This window comes from Schistocerca cancellata, chromosome 10 (assembly GCF_023864275.1).
Source record: "Schistocerca cancellata isolate TAMUIC-IGC-003103 chromosome 10, iqSchCanc2.1, whole genome shotgun sequence".
Lineage (NCBI taxonomy): Eukaryota > Metazoa > Arthropoda > Insecta > Orthoptera > Acrididae > Schistocerca > Schistocerca cancellata.
Window position 1 is genome coordinate 134506419 of NC_064635.1, and position 20430 is coordinate 134526848.

The 20430-nt window shown below is 39.0% G+C and overlaps 1 protein-coding gene across 5 annotated transcripts in view; it reads right to left on the reverse strand.

Annotated features, from left to right (window-relative positions):
• LOC126106515 (fasciclin-2) overlaps positions 1–20430 on the reverse strand; it is a 905782-nt gene that overhangs the window by 77274 nt on the left and 808078 nt on the right. For all 5 annotated transcript variants that reach the window (XM_049912842.1, XM_049912841.1, XM_049912840.1 and 2 more), the window contains exons 12-13: positions 19944–20230; positions 15082–15268 (exon numbers count right to left, since the gene is read on the reverse strand). In XM_049912842.1, coding sequence (XP_049768799.1) covers positions 15082–15268; positions 19944–20230 — 474 coding nt within the window. The remainder of the gene's footprint in view (positions 1–15081; positions 15269–19943; positions 20231–20430) is intronic.

Here is a 20430-nt window from a genome sequence, read left to right on the forward strand (position 1 = left end):
TTTCCAATCAATAGCTCTTTCCTCTCAGAGAAATGAACTAATAATTCCAAAATCTAGGATAGTTTTATTGTACAGCATCATTCATAAGTACCTCCAGGGTTTCACAAGACAACTGCACAAAAACTATGAGAGATATAGCGACATTGACACATACCAATAGCTGGAGCATCTCTCCAAGTTTTTGACTCACATTTCAAGTGTGCAGTATGGGCACCCTTTGCTTCAATATGACAGTCAATATCGGCTAGAGCATTAATTGATCCTTAGTTGCAACTCTCGCAAATTAAATGGTAGTGGAAGCAGGAACACATTATCTTTGACGTAACTCCTTAAGAAAAAACAACATGGAGTTATTGAAAATATCTCATAATTATCTATTTATTTATTGTCGGTCTAGTATTTGGTGCTGACAATTGTCAGCAGCATTTTCTTTACGGCCGAAAAAGTATTTTTCAAAATACATTTATCCTCTGCCATTCAGTGTTTTGTATTATTTAATGTGACTGCTATTTTCTCATATAATTTAACTTGCTTTACATATTGCTTTCTTATCACAACCAAAAGACATTTGCCAGCAACAGTCATATAATTATTTATCTAAAAAGAAAGATGATGAGACTTACCAAACAAAAGCGCTGGCAGGTCGATAGACACACAAACAAACACAAACATACACACAAAATTCAAGCTTTCGCAACAAATAGTTGCTTCGGTAGGAAAGAGGGAAGGAGAGGGAAAGACGAAAGGATATGGGTTTTAAGCGAGAGGGTAAGGAGTCATTCCAATCCCGGGAGCGGAAAGACTTACCTTGGGGGAAAAAAGGACAGGTATACACTCGCACACACACACATATCCATCCGCATATGTGGAAGTGTATACCTGTCCTTCTTTCCCCCAAGGTAAGTCTTTCCGCTCCCGGGATTGGAATGACTCCTTACCCTCTCCCTTAAAACCCACATCCTTTCGTCTTTCCCTCTCTTTCCCTCTTTCCTGACGAAGCAACCGTTTGTTGCGAAAGCTTGAATTTTGTGTGTATGTTTGTGTTTGTTTGTGTGTCTATCGACCTGCCAGCGCTTTTGTTTGGTAAGTCTCATCATCTTTCTTTTTAGATATATTTTTCCCATGTGGAATGTTTCCCTCTATTATATTCATATAATTATTTAATTATACGACAGTTTAAATCTGCATATAAATTTAGAGATTATGTGCTTGTCAATGGCAATGTGCTAGCATCCACATATATTTATTGAGTTGTTTATTTCATAGACTATGTTAAGGAAAGTTGCTAGTCACCATATAGTGGAGACGCTTGGTCGCAGATATGCACAACAAAAAGACTTTCACAATTAAAGCTTTTGGCCACTGGCCTTCATCTACAATAGAAACACATACGAACGCGCGCGCGTGCGCACTCACGCACGCACGCACACGCACGCACGCACACGCGCACACGCACGCACACACACACACACACACACACACACACACACACACAAAACTGCAGTCTCAGGCAACTGAAACCACCCTGCAAGCAGCAGCACCAGTGCATGATTGGAGTGGCGACTGGTTGGGAATAAGGAGGGGCTGGGGCGGGGAGAGGGAGGGATAGTATGGTGGGGATGGCAGACAGTGAAGTGCTGTGGGTTAGACAGAGGACAGGGGAGGGATAGGGAGGGGTGGGGTTTGGGAAGCAGTGGAAGAGGAGAGACAGGGTGTAGTGGTGCAATGATGGCTGTGTAGTGCTGGAATGGGAACAGGGAAGGGGCTGGATGAGTCAGAACACTGACTAACAAAGGTTGAGGCTAAGAGGGTTGCAGCAACATATGCTGTATTGCAGGGAAAGTTCCCACCTGCGCAGTTCAGAAAAGCTGGAGTTGGTGGGAAGGATCCATATGGCACAGTCTATAAAGCAAACACTGAAATGTAGGATATCATGTTTCGCAGCATGTTCTGCAACAGGGTGGTCCACTTGTTTTGGCCACAGTTTTTCCATCCTGGATTTTCCATTGTCTGACATATCATTTCATTTCTATCACCAGCGTTACTGAAATTTCTAAACGGAGGAATGATTTCAGCACCAAATGTTTATGAGAACATTTGTGAAATTTTCAATGAATTCTTTGTTTTTCGGTCAACCTGTTAATTCAAAATAACATCAAGACTTTTTGTCAGATATGTGAAAATTTATATTTCTTCCAAAATATTTAGCAGGCTACCTTTTTCAGTGGTGTGTAGGATTGACAAGCATTGTAATATGTTACAGGCTGCGTGTTTTTGTTCTTTCAGGTGTGAGCTAAATGAAGATGCCAGTGATATTAAGTTGTTTCCTGAATATTGTTTTAAAAGTTCTTCCTGTCCTTCCTACGTACATTTTCTGACAGCTATCATATTTCAACTTGTAAACACCTGAACAGGTAAATTTACAGGATTGTTCTATGCAATGATACATTTGTACTGGTTTGCCTGTGTTCCGAAGTTTGTTTACAGCTTTGTTTTTTGAAAAGCAAGTTTGATTTTATCTGAAATTTTTCTCTGATATATTATGACAGTGAACCGGCCTTTTTGGTTATCAGGTGCAATGCTGAACCTGGATCACATTCACTTATTACATTTTCACAATGTGACTCATAGGAAGGGCAACATTTGCTCTTTCCTCCATAGCTTCAACACTTATTCCAAATCGCCTTCACCTGATACTTCTCAACTTTTTGAGCCATCTCCACCTCTCAGATGGCTCCATAAATACGTCTGCCCATATCGAGCGCACAAACCACCAACAATAACTCTACTTTGACAGCTGTTATAGACTCCATGTCAAAAGATCTCTTCCTTACAGCCTCACAACCCAAGTACGTCACTTCAACAGTAGAAAACAGCAGTTGTCAAAATATAGTGATAACCTTACCAGAGTATTTACTGGCAAAATATCCTACCCAGCTCATTCATAAACAAATCTCCCACACCATCTGATCCTCTGGTACAAGCAAACCTATTAACCGGCCACAAATCAGCACTCTGCTGATCACTCAGTATCACCTTGCCCTCAAAAAGCTAAACCACATCCTCCATAACTTCGACTAATTCTAGTCGTGTCCTGAGATGAGGATCTCCTATCCAAAATCCAACCCACATCCCCCAAAGTAGTGTTCCACTGCCCACTCAACCTGCAAAATATTGTTGTCCATCCCTAGTCCAATCGTACTACCACAGTTCATTCCCTTGTGGTTGGTCCAAGTTCATGACCTGTCTCATTTCCTACATAATAAATCGCAGGGCCACGTGTGAAAGCAGCAATGTTCTACATTATTATATTGCAATTACTGTACAGCATTCTGTATGGGCACGACAGGCAGCCTACTCACATGAATGGCCACTGCTAAACTGTGGCAAACCACAAACTTCACCAACCAATATGCTGTGCAGCACAGCACGTATGACTTCAACGGCTGCTTCACTACACAGGTCATTTAGATGCTCCCTTCCAGCACAAATTTCTCTGAACTATGAAGATGGGAACTGTTTCTCCTTTACAAAACAGATGGAGCTGTGCATCCAGTTGTGACATTAGGAAGATGCAAGACTGAGTCGGGTGCATGTATTGACAGCTGAGGAAGTTAGTTAGGCAAGCCAGTCAGGGCCAAGCAGCTGAATTAGTCTCATGCTGACATCAGTAGACGACACTGCTCTTTCCAGCACAGTGATTGGCAGATGCCCGAAGTATGAGAATTTTAGACCACAAGTCAAACAAAACATAGATACCGGCTCTGGCCTCGTAGTTGGAAAAACCTGACCAATAGCGTGAAACTTGGAAGGCTAATTGCCATGGCTGACTTCATTGGCCAGAACAGGTATAAAGTAAGACAAAATATGAGGTATGACCAAAAAAATAGAGTGAATGAAATTTTTATCAGCAACTACTGATGCTAGAACCATTTAATGTAATTCATCTGATCTGTTAAGACACGCAGTGTCAAGATGGAACAAGTTCTGACTTGTCAGTCAGCATCCAGAGACTTTAGAGTGAGCTTGTGTTTTCCGTGTCTGTTGTGCATCGTGGATTCCGAACAATGCTTTAACAATGATTTTATCTTGGAACTCTTTCATTTGGTCCCTGTTTGCATAGAAAAACAGTAATATCAGAAAACTGAGTCTGCCTTGATGCAAAAAACCTTGTTATTTGTTTATTTGTCTGAGACAATAAAGAAATAAATGAATAACAAGGTGTTTTGCATCGAGGCGGACTCAATTTTCTGATACTGATGCATTAACATTAAGTTCTGTTTCAAGTTGCAAAAAGTGCCGAAGAAACTCATAAAATGTTGAAATTGATGTATGTCCATAATACTGTAACTCTGAAGACCATTTACAAGTGGCATCAGCGACAAAACCAGAAATGAGTCAGTATGAGACGAGCAACGTACGGGACATCCATTAACCCCAAAAACCAGAAGCGAACGAGCAAAAGGTGACAAAAATTGTTTATTCAAACAGGTGAATAACTATTTGAAAGTCTAGCAAAGAACTTAGCATTTTGTATGAGTCTGTGCAAAGCATTTTAACTTATAATCTGCAAATGAGACTAGTGAGTGCAAAATTTGATCCACGACTTTTGAGTGATGAACAGAAGGAAAATTGTGTGTCACTTTCACAGAGTTAAAGGACCATCTTTATTCAGACCTGGACTTCATGTCCAAAATTGTAACCGGAGATGAAACTTGAGTGTGTGGGTAGGACAAAAATTCAGAGTTCCCAATGGAAGACCAGTTAACCAATTGCAAACATAAAATTTTACAAGAGCATTCTGCAATTTTTGCAAAACGATGTACGAAGAAAGAGACCAGAAAAGTGTGTTGATGTCGTCCTTCATCATCATGACAATGCCCTGTGCAGCACCACACTTTTGATTCAACAATTTTTGGATTGTTAAATTGTTCCTATCTGTCCACATCCACCTTACTCAGCAGATGTAGCACCATGCGACTTCTGACTCTTTCCAAAAATAAAAATATTTCTCAAAGGAAAATGTTTTGACACCATTCCTGATATTGAGAGGCCCACAACAGAGCACCTGAACACCCCTTCACCTTCCAGAAACGATTCCAGTCATGTATTCGACATTGGGATAAGTGCATTAGTAGCCAAGGATATTACTTTGAAGCAGATGAAATCAAATTCCATGTAAGCTTATTACTTTGTTTCTAATAAAATTATTAACCATATTTTTCTGATCACACTTCGTATATTAAAAACTAAACCCACCTAGTAACAGAGAAGCCAGTAACATGGTTACAAAGACAAAATTAAGGCAAGTGCATAGTGAAGATGAGTCCCCAATATGAAGTGTAATTTTTATGTTATTTAATGTTAAATATTTTTTTCAAAAATTAATATTTCGATAATGCCTTAAGCAATTCTTACAAACGTGGTGCCTCAGGATGGGGCGTACGTTCCACATGTAAAAATCTGAATTTTCTCATAAATACAAGGCATGTTTTTTAAGTAAATAGCATTCTGAAATAAAAATAAAACTAGTAGACTTTTCTTATCAATTTCATTTTTACATGAAAGCCTGTACTTTAATCTACTTTTTTACATAATTCCCAAAAATGTTCAGTGAGTATCGTAACTGAAATGCCTCCTCTGACTGAGAATCCTGCACTCTGTGAAATAAATGTTGTAATTTGTTTTCTTACTGCTACAGGTGTGAATTTTGGCTGCAATTTGTTGTCACATCAGTGAAGTGTGTAGAGAAAACATTATGAGAGGTAGAGTGGTACGGAAATGGATGAGAGCTTGTTGAAGATGCCCATACGAATGCGCATGATGAGGAAGGAAGTGGTCGACCTTCAGACATTACTGATGATTTGATGCTGAAAGTTATGAGAAAGTGAGAGAGATGATTGTCTAATCAGGTGGCAGATTTCTACAAGGATGATATTCAAAAGCTGGTTCTATAATATGATAGGTGCCTTAATATTGCTGAGAATTATGTAGAGAAGTAGATTAAAGTACAGGCTTTCATGTAAAAATAAAACTGCTAAGAAAAGTCTACTTGTTTTATTTTTAATTTTAGTACTTACTTACAAAAACGTGCCTTGTTGAGATATGAAAAACAAGCTATAGGAGACGCATGACACTCAGTGGCTAAAATGTGACAAACTTGTGATTGCTATTAGTATGGAAGTATAGATTAAACATGTTGAGGATTGGATAAGCACTGCATTCATTATGTTGAATCATACTATGTAGGTATTTATTATGTTTAATCATATTGTAGGTATTTATTATGTTTAATCATATTATGTAGAACATTTTCACAAATATGACAAAATTCTAAAGTCAAAGAGGAAATAGCTTCTTCAAATAGTAATTCTGTCTCCGTATTTCATGTTATATTCTTCAAATCAGTAAACATCTTGTAATACGCAGCTGTCTCCATGTGAAATTTCACCAAAATCGATTCAGCATTAGTTGTGAAAGTGTAACAGTCAGATTTACTTTCACATTCGTAATATTATTATGGAGTGAAAGTAGCAGCAGAATTACTAAGTATATATAATTACAGATGACCGAGTGTAATTAATTTTAACTGTTTATTTTTTATGACAACGTAACAATGCAAAAAAGACTTTACATGGACAAAATCATTATCTGTGATCAAACAATATAAGTCACAAAAACACTGCAAACAGCATTAGAAAGCTGAGGAAATGTATTTGCAAATTTGTGGATAATATATGTATGTAACATTAAATTTGTGAAAACCAGAACTAAGCTCACTGCCCCGAGTAGCATGTAAAAAGTGCAGCCAGTTCGTTTTAAAGGCAAAAATTTGCACAGAATGCCCCCAGGCAGTTGAGTGCTGTAGCTGCAGCCCTCTGCTCACACACATTGTCGATTTCTTGGTGTTCCCAAAGAATGATTCCTGCACATGCTCCACCTTCTCTGCTGACAGTGCCGACTGGCCCGTCTTCTTCAGACAACATAAGCAGCCAGTTCCCCATAACGTGTGGTGCCACCACAGGATTGTTTTGTCTGTTGGAGATTTTACCTGATATTTGGTACAAAAGCATCAATGAACTGTCACAACTGACTCATATCTACCGTATTTACTCGAATCTAAGGCGCACTCGAATCTAAGCCGCAACTGAAAAATGAGACTGGAAATCAAGGAAAAAAATTTTCCCGAATCTAAGCCACACCTGAAGCTGAGACTCGAAATTCAAGCGGAGAGAAAAGTTTTAGTCCACACCTCCAAATCAAAACAAAGTTGGTCCATTGTAATTTAGGTCGAATAAATGACGATACAGCTACAGTAATTTGGTTCGAGTCGTAAGCTTGGCAGTTAAGCTTTACCAGGTAGCCATTGCTATGCGTCAGGCGCTCCATCCGTATTTATACGGGTACCCTTCCTTTTTCACGTGCTTCGTCTGGTTTGAATTGATTGCTTATTTTTCTTTGATCTGATAAGTGCCGTTCTCTTTGTTATAGGTGTTTACGTCACCCTAAGGTGAAAATGCACTACTGTACTGTGTCAAGCATTATTTGTCGCATTCTGATAATGTGTGTTTATGGCCTGTCGCCACTTGCGCTTTAAAAAAAAACACCAGAGACTGCTATTTGTTGTTACTTACACTGCTGCTTTCTTTGATAATGATCAACAAGAACCAAATAATAGGCTGCGTATGATCGAAGATGTTCTGAACGAGAGTTTAGCGAAAATTTTTTTCCGTTTGAAAATCTTTGCAGACGCCTCTTTAGTACATTATATCATTATATTCTGCACAGAAATTGGTCATCTTAGATTTAAAAATCTAGTCAATTGCCGTGCTTCAATTCTGACTGTATCACTATTAGGCATAAGATTAATACGAATATAGACATGACATGATATGTATATTCTTCCACGTTTGCTGTTGTCTCACTCTAGTTTCGTAGTTTATTAGGCAGGCAGGAAGAGAATACTGCAGACAGGAAGAGAATACTGCACGTGATTCACAATTCATAAAAGTTCCTATTAGCAACCATCTCTTCTCACAGGTAGGAAAAAATTCAGAACGTAGAGTTGGCCATATTGACAAACATCCCAAACAGTCTTGCCAGTCGGATTTTCGTAGTACATTGAAATGCTGCTACATTCGAAGATGAACAACACTGAATTTGTATTTACTTCGTTGGATAATGTATGAAAATGAAGTGGTCGAAACTCGGGGCGGAGAAAAAAGCTCATCTTCCACCTTGTTTTAAATTTTTTTACTGCCACAGAGGTTTTGGCACCAGTATTTATCTTTGTGCCTGCAAAGCAGGCCTGTGTAGCGCTACATATATTCGACGGCAGAAGTTAGTTGTGGCGGCACCTACCGACATTTTTCAGAACTGCCTCTTACTTTACACTCGATTCTAAGCTGCAGGCGGTTATTTGGATTACAAAAACCGGAAAAAAAGTGCGGCTTAGATTCGAGTAAATACGGTAGTGAATTCAAGGATGTAAAATACAGGCAATGCTCCATTTTACACCATGCTCCCCCCCCCCCCCCCGCCCCCATCTATGCCTCGACGTGTATTACAAATTGAAATTTGGAGAGATTCTCTACCTACCAACCACTCTGTGTCACTTTCCTGAACATCTTGTAGGTGTTGAGTAGCTCATACTCTGAAATACCAGTGGAACTTATGAGTAACTTCATACTTTATTTAAATGGTTTCAATCCTACCTGCGACTACCTGTATCTTCACCATTAATACGAGCACGTCAGAAATTTAAATTTATGAGTATTGCCAAACAGCATCCCACTCATCTTACATGTTATGCTACTTGCTAATACATACCATTTTAAATTTCTGACACGCAGGAATAAACTCAACCTCCATCTCTGTCTCCGTAATCTTTGCAACAAGACTTCTTGACATGTGCCTGTCAGTAGTTCTGGTATTTCACCTCCTGAAGGAAGCACAGGCTACTAATTCTGTCCTATAGTTTCACAACAAATATAACCTAACTGAGACAAGAGTATCAGTACAGAGCATTTATTTCCTATAGCAAGCTTCTGATTATCCGTGTGTAGATTAATCAGTTTGTGTATTACCTAGGCATGGTTAGGTAATTTTTAAAAATAAATAAATAAATGAGTGAAGCCTTAAGTATCATGTTGTTATAAGAACAAACTTTTTGTTTAAAATACACTATTATGCCGTGACTCATGTTTTACTGCTGGAAGATGCTGCAGGCCCAAAATATCACCGTCGGAAATATTTTTCAATTGTTTCCTTTCTCATCTTCCGACCTTATGCCAATTCTATCATGTAACATCTGCAGTCAATTTACTATCTTCCTGTTTGCCTATCCCTTTCCCTAGGAGCTAAACATCGATAATTTCCAACTCATTTAAAGCCAATACTACCAGAAAAAATTTGGTTTTCTTCTGGGATGATTCCCTTCTCAGTGTCTGCTCTGTTTTGATAATCCAACTGGCAGAAGGCATCTTCAGTCATACTTTTCTTACCACCAACAGATCTCTTAACAGCTTCTAAAACAGACTGTTGACAGAGTTAACCTTTATAACATCTCTTGTTGTTGCTGAAGTTACGGACAGTTTGCAAGCACTACAAAGGTGACAGATAAATGCAAACATATTATTGAAGTGATAAAGAAGAAATTAGAAGTTATAGGTAAGGTAGAAAACAGTAAACCTGGGATAAAACGTTCGCAAATATGGGACAGGCATTTGAGGAGGGAGAGACTTAAGAAAAAATAAAGAAACTTTGTTAAGTTTTGGAAGCAAAGCTGACAGCCAAGCCAGACCATCACTGCACAAGTGTATACTGAACTAAATTGGAGAAAAAAGAAATTTAAAGGCTGATAGGAAACATCTTAAAGCATAAATGAATTATGAATCTGGTAATGAAGTAGGCAGAAGACTGGGGGAGTAAGAATTGTCGAGGGAGACCAAGGCTTGACTACAGTAAACAGGTTACAAGGATGTAGGTCGCAGTAGTTACACAGAAACAAAGGGGCTTGCAAAGGATAGACTGGTGTGGAGAGCTGCATCAAACCTGTCTTCTGATTGAAAACCACAACGATTCCCCCACCCTGACCCCTTCCTGCCACTCATCATAAAAACTTTGTGTGATTCCGAAACCTACTGGCAGGCTTATAATCATACAGTACACTGGATATAAGGGTGCAGCACAGATGGGAAATTTTATGTGTGACATTGTAATTTGTAGTTCTGTATACATATGAGGGCCAAAGCAACTATATAGATCTGAAGCTGCTCAAATACTGGTCGGACTAGTAATCGTCAACATAAATATGCAACTTTCAAAATGGGGTGCCCAATGCAACAGCAGTTAAATATTTACTGAAACTTGTTACAAAAAACCAGTGAGCAAGAGAAAAACCTTTGGGAAAGGAGTTACTGTCTCTACTGCCCAACTGGGTTGTAATTTTATTTTCCTCTGAGAATACATCTGAGGGGCCAATGAGACTTGACGATCACGTGTCCCTCAGATAACACCATCAGTAAGCGAGACAATTTCTGTGTTGTAACGTAACCTCAATTCTCACTGGTTTACTAATTTATTCTGTATCTATGTTGTGAATGTAGAAACTGGCATTACTTGTACAACTGTAGCAACTGTTCTACTACATTTAACTGTATGAGAGACATTCAAGGCCACAGGAAGATTGCCACCAAAAAATGATTTTTGATAATGTAAATAAAAAAATATTTTAACAATATAAACAATGGAGAGCAGTGGGGATAACTATTCACAGTTACAGTTAAGTCCTTCAGCAGCAGACTGGTACATAGGCTGCATACAGATGAAAAATTTGTTCTGCAATACATACCGGGTACACTTGTCATGAGCACGGAGATGGTAAAGTGACATGATTAAAAATATGTGAAGCAAAAATATATATTTACAAATGAGAAGTATGAGCCATTTAACAATCTATTTAGGTATGTTGCTGCAACAACAGACATCGGTAATACTCTGTTCAAAATTACTTGAACAAAAGACCTGCTGGAGCTCTGAATACAAAAAAAAATACTGCTGTGAAGAAGGAAATCTTTGAAAATAAAGAGGAAGCTATAAAAACATCAAAATTGTGAAGAACACTTTATCAATAAGAGGATTAACAAAATAAATTCATTTGTTGACGATGTGATACCTCACATCCACGGTTATCGAGGATAAAGAAACATCCTTTATACAGCAAATTCCTGTTCACCTCTAAGGAAGCAGTCTTTTTCACACCAGATAAACATTGCTACTTATTGTTCTGCACAACCTGGGCCCTCACTATGAATAATTCTCTGGTTATAATGTGTTGACAGGAAGAGTAGACGAAAATACACAGCTGATCATAAAGCACGGTAACAGATTATAAACCCAGTATCCTACTCCTCGTAACAAAATCTGACAAGTAACCACTTTGCGACGGACATACCGTCGAACAGAACATTATGTGACGCATTTAACTCTTCAGTGTCTTGTGTTTGTAATCTCCATCAGAGTTAAAGCTTGGAGCACATGAAAATATGATTTATTGTTAAGATTCCACACTCATAATTACACCTAACTCTAACAAGAAACAGTTTCTTGTTTGCCAACATTTTCCTAGCATCATCAGGAAATGCATTATCATAAAATTTCCATAAATTATCTTTAAAATTTGTTGATATGGATACTAAAATGAACACAGAGTGCAAGACTTGTAGAACACACTGATACCAGTTTCATCTATGTACATCAAAAAATCTGTGAGTTTGTGTAAGTCAAACAAAATGGAAGATTATGTGTGTGTCCACTGAGAGATTTGGAAATTCTGTTCCAACCACGAGGTGCACATACCAAAGTAATTTTGAACAGAGTATAGGATAAGAAAGTAAAATGACGAAGTACTCCCCAAAGTAATGCTGACTGGTGTGCACTCCACATCACATCAGAGGGCGCTAGTCAGGTAGCTCACTGTGTGTGGGTTGAACACAAGGAGACTCTCCACGCAATCCGATAATGGCAACTACAGTGTCAGATCGAAAGAAATGCCTCCCACAGGTGAGAGTATTAAAATCCTAATGATAAACTGCCGAAGCACTCGTATTAAAGTCCCAGAGTTTGAAGCACTCATGAAAAGCAGTGGAGTTCACATAATACTAGGTGCAGAAAGCTGGTTGAAACTGGAAATTGATAGCAGTGAGATTTTTGGAGAAAATTTAAATGTATATCAAAAGAATAGGCAAATAGGAAATGAAAGTAGTGTATTTGTCACAGTAGACAAAAACTCAAATCCACCAAGATAGACATTGAAGCTGTATGTGAGATTGTTTGGTCAAGACTTAGTATCAGGGATGGACATAAAATGATAACTGGATCCTTCCACTGCCCACCAGACTCATCTTCTGATGTAACCGGAAACCTCAACAGAAAACCTCAGTTCACTTGTATGTAAGTTCCCCAATCATACGTAATTATCAGTGGAGACTTTAATCACCCGACAATTAATTGGGAAAATTACAATTTTGTTAGTGGTGGGTGTGATAAAGACTTTACTAAATGCCTTCTCTGAAAACTACCTAGAACAGATAGTTAGGAACCCCACTCATGAAGGAAATATATTGGACCTAATGGCAACAAATAGATGCGACATCTTTGAAGATGTCCACATCGAAACCGATATCAGTGATTATGATGCAGTTGGGGCAATAATTATTACCAAAGTACAAAGGCCGACTAAAACCGACAGAAAGATATATATGTTCAGTAACCTAGATAAACAATTAGTAGTGTCATATCTCTATGAGGAAACTGAAACTTTCAGCACAGGTCAGGGGCATGTATAGTAACTCTGGCTCAAGTTAGAATAGATGATCACGCACTGGATAGATATGTACATAGTAGAACAGTTCATAATGGGAGGGAACCTGCATGGTATACAGTCACTGTAAAGAAACTTCTAAAGAAACAGAGATTACTGCATAATAGGTGTAAAACCAAGCATAGGGCTATAGATAAAGAGATGCTGAATGAAACGCATCTGGCTGTCAAGAGAGTAATGTGTGATGCCTTCAATGAATACCGTAGCAAAATATTCTCAAACGACATTTCACAAAATCCAAAGAAATTCTCGTTGTATGTAAATGCTGTTGGTGGCACCAAAGTTAGTACCCAGTCCCTAGTAAATGAGACAGGAACCGAAAATGAGAGTAACAAAACAAAAGCTGAAATGCTTAACTCTGTTTTCAAATATTCCCTTAAAAAGGAAAATCTAGAAGAACTGCCCAATTTAAACCTTGTACCACTGAAAAGATGAACGAAATAAATACTATTGTCAGTGATGTTTAGAAACAGCTGAAATCATTAAAACTGAACAAAGCTCCAAGCCCCAATGGAATTCCTGTCAGATTCTATATTGAATTTGTGGCTGAGTTAGCTCCTCTTCTCACTACAATTTGTCATAGATTCCTCAAACAAAAAACTGTGCACAGTTCTTGGAAAAAGGCACAGGGCACTCCCATCTACAAGAAGGGTAGTAGAAATTATTCACAAAACCACTGTCCAATGTCCTTGACATCAGTTTGTTGTAGAATCTTAGAACATATTCTGAGCTCAAACATAATGAGGTATTTTGAACATTATAACCTCCTCAATGGCAACCAGCACGGCTTTCGAAAACATCAATCATATGAAACCCCACCGCACTTTTCTCACATGACATACCAAAAGCTTTGGATCAAGGTAACCAGGTAGATGCAATGTTTCTCGATTTTCGAAAAGCATATAACTCAATACCACACCTACACTTATTGTCAAAAGTACAATCATAAAGGATATCAAGAGAAATTTGTGACTGGACTGAGGACTTTTTGGTAGGGAGGACACAGCATGTTTTCTTGTATGGACAGTCATCGTCAGAGGTAGAAGTAACTTCATGTGTGCCCCAAGAAACTGCTGTTCATGTTGTATATTAATGACCTAGCTGATAATATTAATAGTAAAATCTGGATTTTTGCAGATGGTGCAGTTATCTATAATGAAGTACTATCTAAGAGAAGCTGCATAAATATTCACTCAGATCTTGATAACATTTTAACAGGGTGCATAGAAAGGCAACTTGTTCTAAATATTCAGAAATTCACAAAATGAAACAATGCGGTATCCTATGTCTATAATATCAATTAGTTACAGTTGGAAGTGGCCAACTCGTACAAATACCTTGGTGTAACACTTTGTAGGGATACGAAATGGAATGATCACATAGATTCAGTCGTGGATAAAGCAGGTGGTAGGCTTCGGTTTATTGGTAGAATACTGGAGAAGTAAAATCCATTTACTAAACAGATTGCTTACAAATCACTCATGCGACCCATGCTAGAATATAGGTCAAGTGTGTGGGCCCCACCCCGATAGGATTAACAGGGGATACTGAAGGTACACAGAGAAGGACTGCACGAATGGTCACGGATTTGTACAATTCATAGGAGAGAGTCACAGAGATACTGAAGGAACTGAACTGTAAGACTCTTTAAGATAGATGCAAACTATCCCGATAAAGTCTATTAACAAAGTTTCAAGAACCAGTTTTAAATGTTTAGGCTAGGGATATACTACAACCCCCTACCTATCGCTCAAAGAGGAATCGTGAGGACAGGATCAAAATATCAAAATAATTACTGCACACACAGAGGCATTCACTCACTCATTCCTCCCCCCCCCCCCCCATACACACACACATACAAAAAAATGGAACATGAAGATATCATAGATATCATAATAATTTGTACAATGGGACGTACCCTCTGCCATGCACCTCATGGTGGTTTGCAGAGTAGTTGTAGACTGTGTGTCAACCTACAAAAGTGCTAATTAAGCTACAAGTCTGATAGTAAGACTCAAGTTTTACAACAAACACAGAACTACTGTTTGCAAGACCCAAATTTGGATAGCATTCGAGAATCCATCTTTCCTCCAACACACAAACCTCTGACAGTCAGGGCCTCCAAGTGTTAACTGACGCGTCACACAGACTTAGAAAAGGATCTGGAAGCGCAGTCCAGCTGCCACCAGTGCACTCACCCTTGACCGTCCTGACGATTATCTGACCGGGAACACTGTTGCCGATGGCGTTGGTGGCGCGCACCTCCACCTTGTAGTGCGTGTCCGGCTGCAGCGACTCCAGCTGGAATGTCGTCGCCTGCCCTTCCAGCTTGTGTTCCTGGCATGGGTACGGTAGTAGCCTCCACTCCGTATCGTACTTCTCCACCTGGGGGACAACCGGAAGAATTTTAGAGGAAATTACTAACACAATCAAGCGCGTTCAGTACGGAATTACTGTCCAGTTACTATATGTGTGGACTTTGCTTTTAAATTATGAGATAGAATTGCTAGCCATTACTTACAGCTCGTCAACAATAAGTTGACGATTCATGCATCGGGTATTGGGAACGACAGGACCCGTGCCTCGCCACCTCGTTACGACCTCCGAGGGAAAGGAATGGTGAGGGGAAGACAGCATCAGTCAGTTGCCACAGACACCGTTACCATTAACAATGTTTACAGTAGCACTTTGCACCAGGTGAAGGCTAATATTGGCAGTACTCAGAAATAAATGAATATCTTCAAGCTAGTGCCAACGTTTTTCACTTCTGGCAGCACTAGCAAAATTGTCAAACTATTGTGGTCAAGTATCAGGCAGCATCAGGTGGCGAAATGTGTAGTTCTGGTGATAGACACTTAAAGATAGTCACACCATCTAGTTGCTGGAATTAATAGTTCCTTTCCTGTGGTGGGGTGGGGATGAGGGGTTAAAATGGAAGGCCAGGTCACTCAGACCCCAGGTGTGATGTGATTAGTGTTTTAGTGCACTAACTGAAGAAGTTACCAGTGCCTGGGAGGAGAAAGACCCTCCTGTTGTGAGGATGATCATATTTCTTTCTTTGGCAATCTTTTTTCCTTTATGTAGTGCACTTTTAGTGTAGTACTTAGTGATCTACTTCCTTGCAGTCTGACTTAATTTTTAGCAATACTAAAAGTACATTTGATGACTATCTCGTTTGATGACTATCTCGTGTACAAATTTTTCTGCACATACTTACAGCAGCCAATGAACTCTTCACTTTCTTTCAGTTTTTGGTGACCCTTTTTACACAGTCATTGACTTCTTTTTAAGTGTTCGCTGACATTTTTCCATGTTGAGCATTTTTTTTTTTTTTTTTTTTTTTTTATCATCTGTGTAGCAAAGCCCTCCCTATGTTTGCGGATTATGTTCTTTGTTTGGCTACCTTTTTTTCTGCTTTAAGATACTTTTTCTTTATCCTGCAATTTTTCTTCATTTAATGACCTTTCTTCTTGTTTGGTTACATTTTTAGTGTTCAACTGTTTCATTTCATTGTTCATCAATCAAATTCTTTGATTATCCATCTTCTCTCTACGTTTTGCAATCTTTTCCTGCATTTATCTAAAACTTTTCCTATTCAACTACTGCTTTTTTGTATTTAACTATCTCTTCCCATTTCTTCACACTCATATCTGCTTTTCAGCAATCTTTATGATATAGTTAACAACCATCTCTTTCCTGCTGTTTTCTGAACATTCTTTCAGCATTCCATTTCCCCGTGTACAGAAACCCTTCTCATGGGACTCCCACTGACCCCACAACAGGTCGGATTAACTTACTCTTTCTTTTTAACAACTTTCACCTTATCCCTTTATCCTCTCCGAAAAAGAAACTGTTAGTTCTGAAAGCTAGATACTGTGTCATTTTCAATTTTATATGTGCCTAACAGGAGTTCTGCACATTTTGCCTACTGAAGGTAGAACTCGTCTGTAATTCTGTCTCATAATTTATTAATTTTCTCAAATGAATTTTCCTTTTATAAAGACTTTGTGTTTGTTATGTATAAAAATCATCACAAGAAGTGTGCTATGGGATGTACATGCATGTACGATTCCAGTTCAACACATTAAATTCCCAATATAAGTAATAGAAGACATCTGAAACGTGAAGTGAAAACTTGCTGTAATTATTGTTTACTGGAAGTCACCTTTGAAAGAATTATACACGGTGTATATAAAGTCCGGGAACTCTTTCAATTATTTATTGCACAAGAACTAAACATTGTACAGATGCCATACATATTGCATTTTGAATAGCAACTCTGAAAGTTTTTTTACAAACATTCGATATTCGAACCACGAGTGAGCCGACAGATGTCAATACGGTAATCGAATTCTTGCTGTTCCTGTCTCAGCATGGCATTGTCGACTGTGGCAGTCGGATGCTGTAGTCTCTGCCGGAGCTCTGCTACATCACGTGGTAGAGGCAGTGCATACACCTGATCTTTAATATGTCCCCACAGAAAAAAGTCACACGGACTGAGATCTGGTGGTCGGGGTGAACCAACACACAGAAAGCTCGCTCCGCACTGAATCTGCCACGTTTGCGACCAGCGCGGACTATCAGCAAATTACCAAACTACGCTTTGGCAGTATATATGAAAAAATTTTTCTGGGTTTTTCCTTCAAAATGTTTCCTTCAATGTTTGGTTCTTGTGCAATAAATAATTGAAAATCTTCCCAGACTTTATGTACACCCTGTATTTAATCTGAAACAATTTAGCTTTCAATAACCAAAGAGAATAAAATAGAAATGACGTGTGGCTAGGGTCTCCCGTCCAGCAGACCGTTGCCTGGTGCAAGTCTTTCTAGTTCACGCCACTTCGGAGACTAGCATGTCAATGGGGATGAAATGATGATGATGATAAGGACAACACAACACCCAGTCCCTGAGCGAAGAAAATCTCCGACCCAGCCAGGAATCGAACCCGGGCCATTAGTCATGACATTCTGTCAGCTACCAGGGGCGGACAAGACAATAAAGAAAATTAATAAGTGATATTTTCGATACAGTTTAGATGCTCGAAATTCCCACAACATTTGACACTACACTTGTCGTGGATGCTTCAGCTGATTTGCTTGCTAGGCAGGCAGAGTTGTAGAAACTGCTGTTAAGAACTGTTCTCTGTGCAGTGAAAATGAGTAACTTTATAACCAATTTTTAAAATACTTCTAGTCAGTTTCAGCAGCAAAGGTACTCATACTGCATTTATTTACATGTACTCTTGCAGTGTAAAAAAAATCAGGGCAGCTTCCAACATGTCAGAATGGCCCACTCTTTTATAAGACAAGATAGTAGAAGAGAAGGGGTGAGTGACTGTGAATGCCAATGTTGGCAAAGGTGGGAGTCTAAACAGAGTGACTGTACCAAGAAGGTACCAGAGGTGACAAGCGTGTTGCGGTGCCACATGTAATGGACACTGACTGCGAACAGATTCATAAAAATGTAGCACATTGAGAGATTGGTGAAGTGTTGTGTGTATCATGTATGCAACTTCAACACTAGCAACAAACGTAATTTTAACTCACTGTAACACAAATGTATTACTTACTAGCAACAGTATCGTATGTTTAATCTGCACAACATTGTGATGAGTCACGGATTTGCAGAGACACAGCAATAACTGCAGATTTTATTATGATATAAGATCAAAGGTGATTTACAGAAGTCATATGCAAATAAGAGTATGTATACTCAACTCTATGCAGTTATAATGGTCCAAGAGTTATAAAACCACATACTAACCGAACAGTTATTCACTCTACGATAAGCTATTCATTCTAGGATAATATAAATATCATAATTTAGTGATAATATTTGCAGAAAATGTACGTATGACTCTAGGTGCTGAAGATTTCCCCACTCGCTGCAGGCAAAACTCTAGACTTGTAAGGTAGCAGCACTAGGCCTTTTATTATGCTTATTGTTAAATGTATTGTATAAACTGCTATCTTTAGTACTGAATTATTATGGATAATAATAATAATAATAATAATAATAATAATAATAATGCATAATGTAAACTAAATACAGGTGTCAACTTTATTTCAACAAAAAGAGTTCCACATTTTCCTGTTTAAAATTCCCAATTTCCCCAATTCAGTTTTTGTTCTTTCATCAAGTTGTTTCTGCCCTGAGACATTCAATTGTTACCAACATCTGACATGACCTAGTGTCATGGCATCTCACTTAATGATAACCTCAAGTCTGTGAGAAATCCTTGTCCGAACACACCTCAAACCATTAGTACTGTAATGAAATGTCAACAGATTTTGATAGCAATGACGCTTCATGTTTCAAACCAGCACTGGTAGTATCTTGTCGCAGTACTACTTTGAACACAAATTAGTTTAAAAGAACTGAAGCCTGAATATTTAATTCTGATCTACAAAACAGGTGTGCTCAAATATGGACCACTCTGCACATTTTTCAATAAAGGAATGAAATATGCCTTCAGTTTTGTGTGACAAATTCACAGCTATGTCACCAATTCAAGACCAATAATAAAGATTCCTGAGGTTAGCAGCTATGTCAGAGGCAGCTGCAATCAAACAACAAACAATACACCGATTCAGTGAGCTTCTTTCTATTTCCTCAAATGACTTCACAATCAATTGTTTCTGAAGCAGGATCCTGGAGAGATGTGTGAGTCAGAACATTTCCTTCCACAAACAAACAATTCAGGTCCCCCCAGAGCCTCTCAAATTCAGTTTCCCTGAGAAGCAATGGTCAACATATAAGTGATAATCAGTTTCTCAATATACATTCTGAATCGTGTGTGGAGCCACAAACACAAGAGCATTAGACAAGCTTGAACTGTTTTTGGCAATGGAGGCACATACACAAAGTCTTTCATATAACCCTACAAAAAGAAATCCATGGGAGTCAGATTCAGATATCTAAGTGCCTCTGTATTGTCAGACTAACACAAGAGGGCTAACCCCCCACAAAAGCAAGGGCGCTCGCACGCGCGCGCGCACACACACACACACACACACACACACACACACACACACACACACACTGAAGAGTAAATACTTACAGGGCAAGACTTGACGGAGTAGTGAGTGATAGGTTCACCATTATCCGCAGGCACCTGCCACCGCAGCTCGTACCGGTTTGGGTACGGAGACACAACCACCTCATTCTCGGTTCCGGACGTGGCAGATAGTGGCAAACCCAGTAGCCGCGGCTCCTCTGGCGCTGATATCCGTGGGGTTGTGTGCGTCTGCTGTGATGACCACGGCCCGAAACCGACCTCGTTCTGAGCCGCAAACCGAAAGTTGTACCTGGTCTGGGGCTTCAGGTTCTCCAGGATGTATGGAGAGTCTGAAACATTAAGGGCAGAGCTGGTGAGTCACCGAGCAGATGGCCACAGATTCTGGAGCAGCTTCATCCATTATGAGAAGTGTGCACTGTATGAGGATTGGAACTTTAAACAGTGGTAACTTTATTTACTCTGATACAAAATAGATGCAAGTTTCAAAACTTTATTATCCTTCAAATTTGCCACCAGCATTGTATACAAC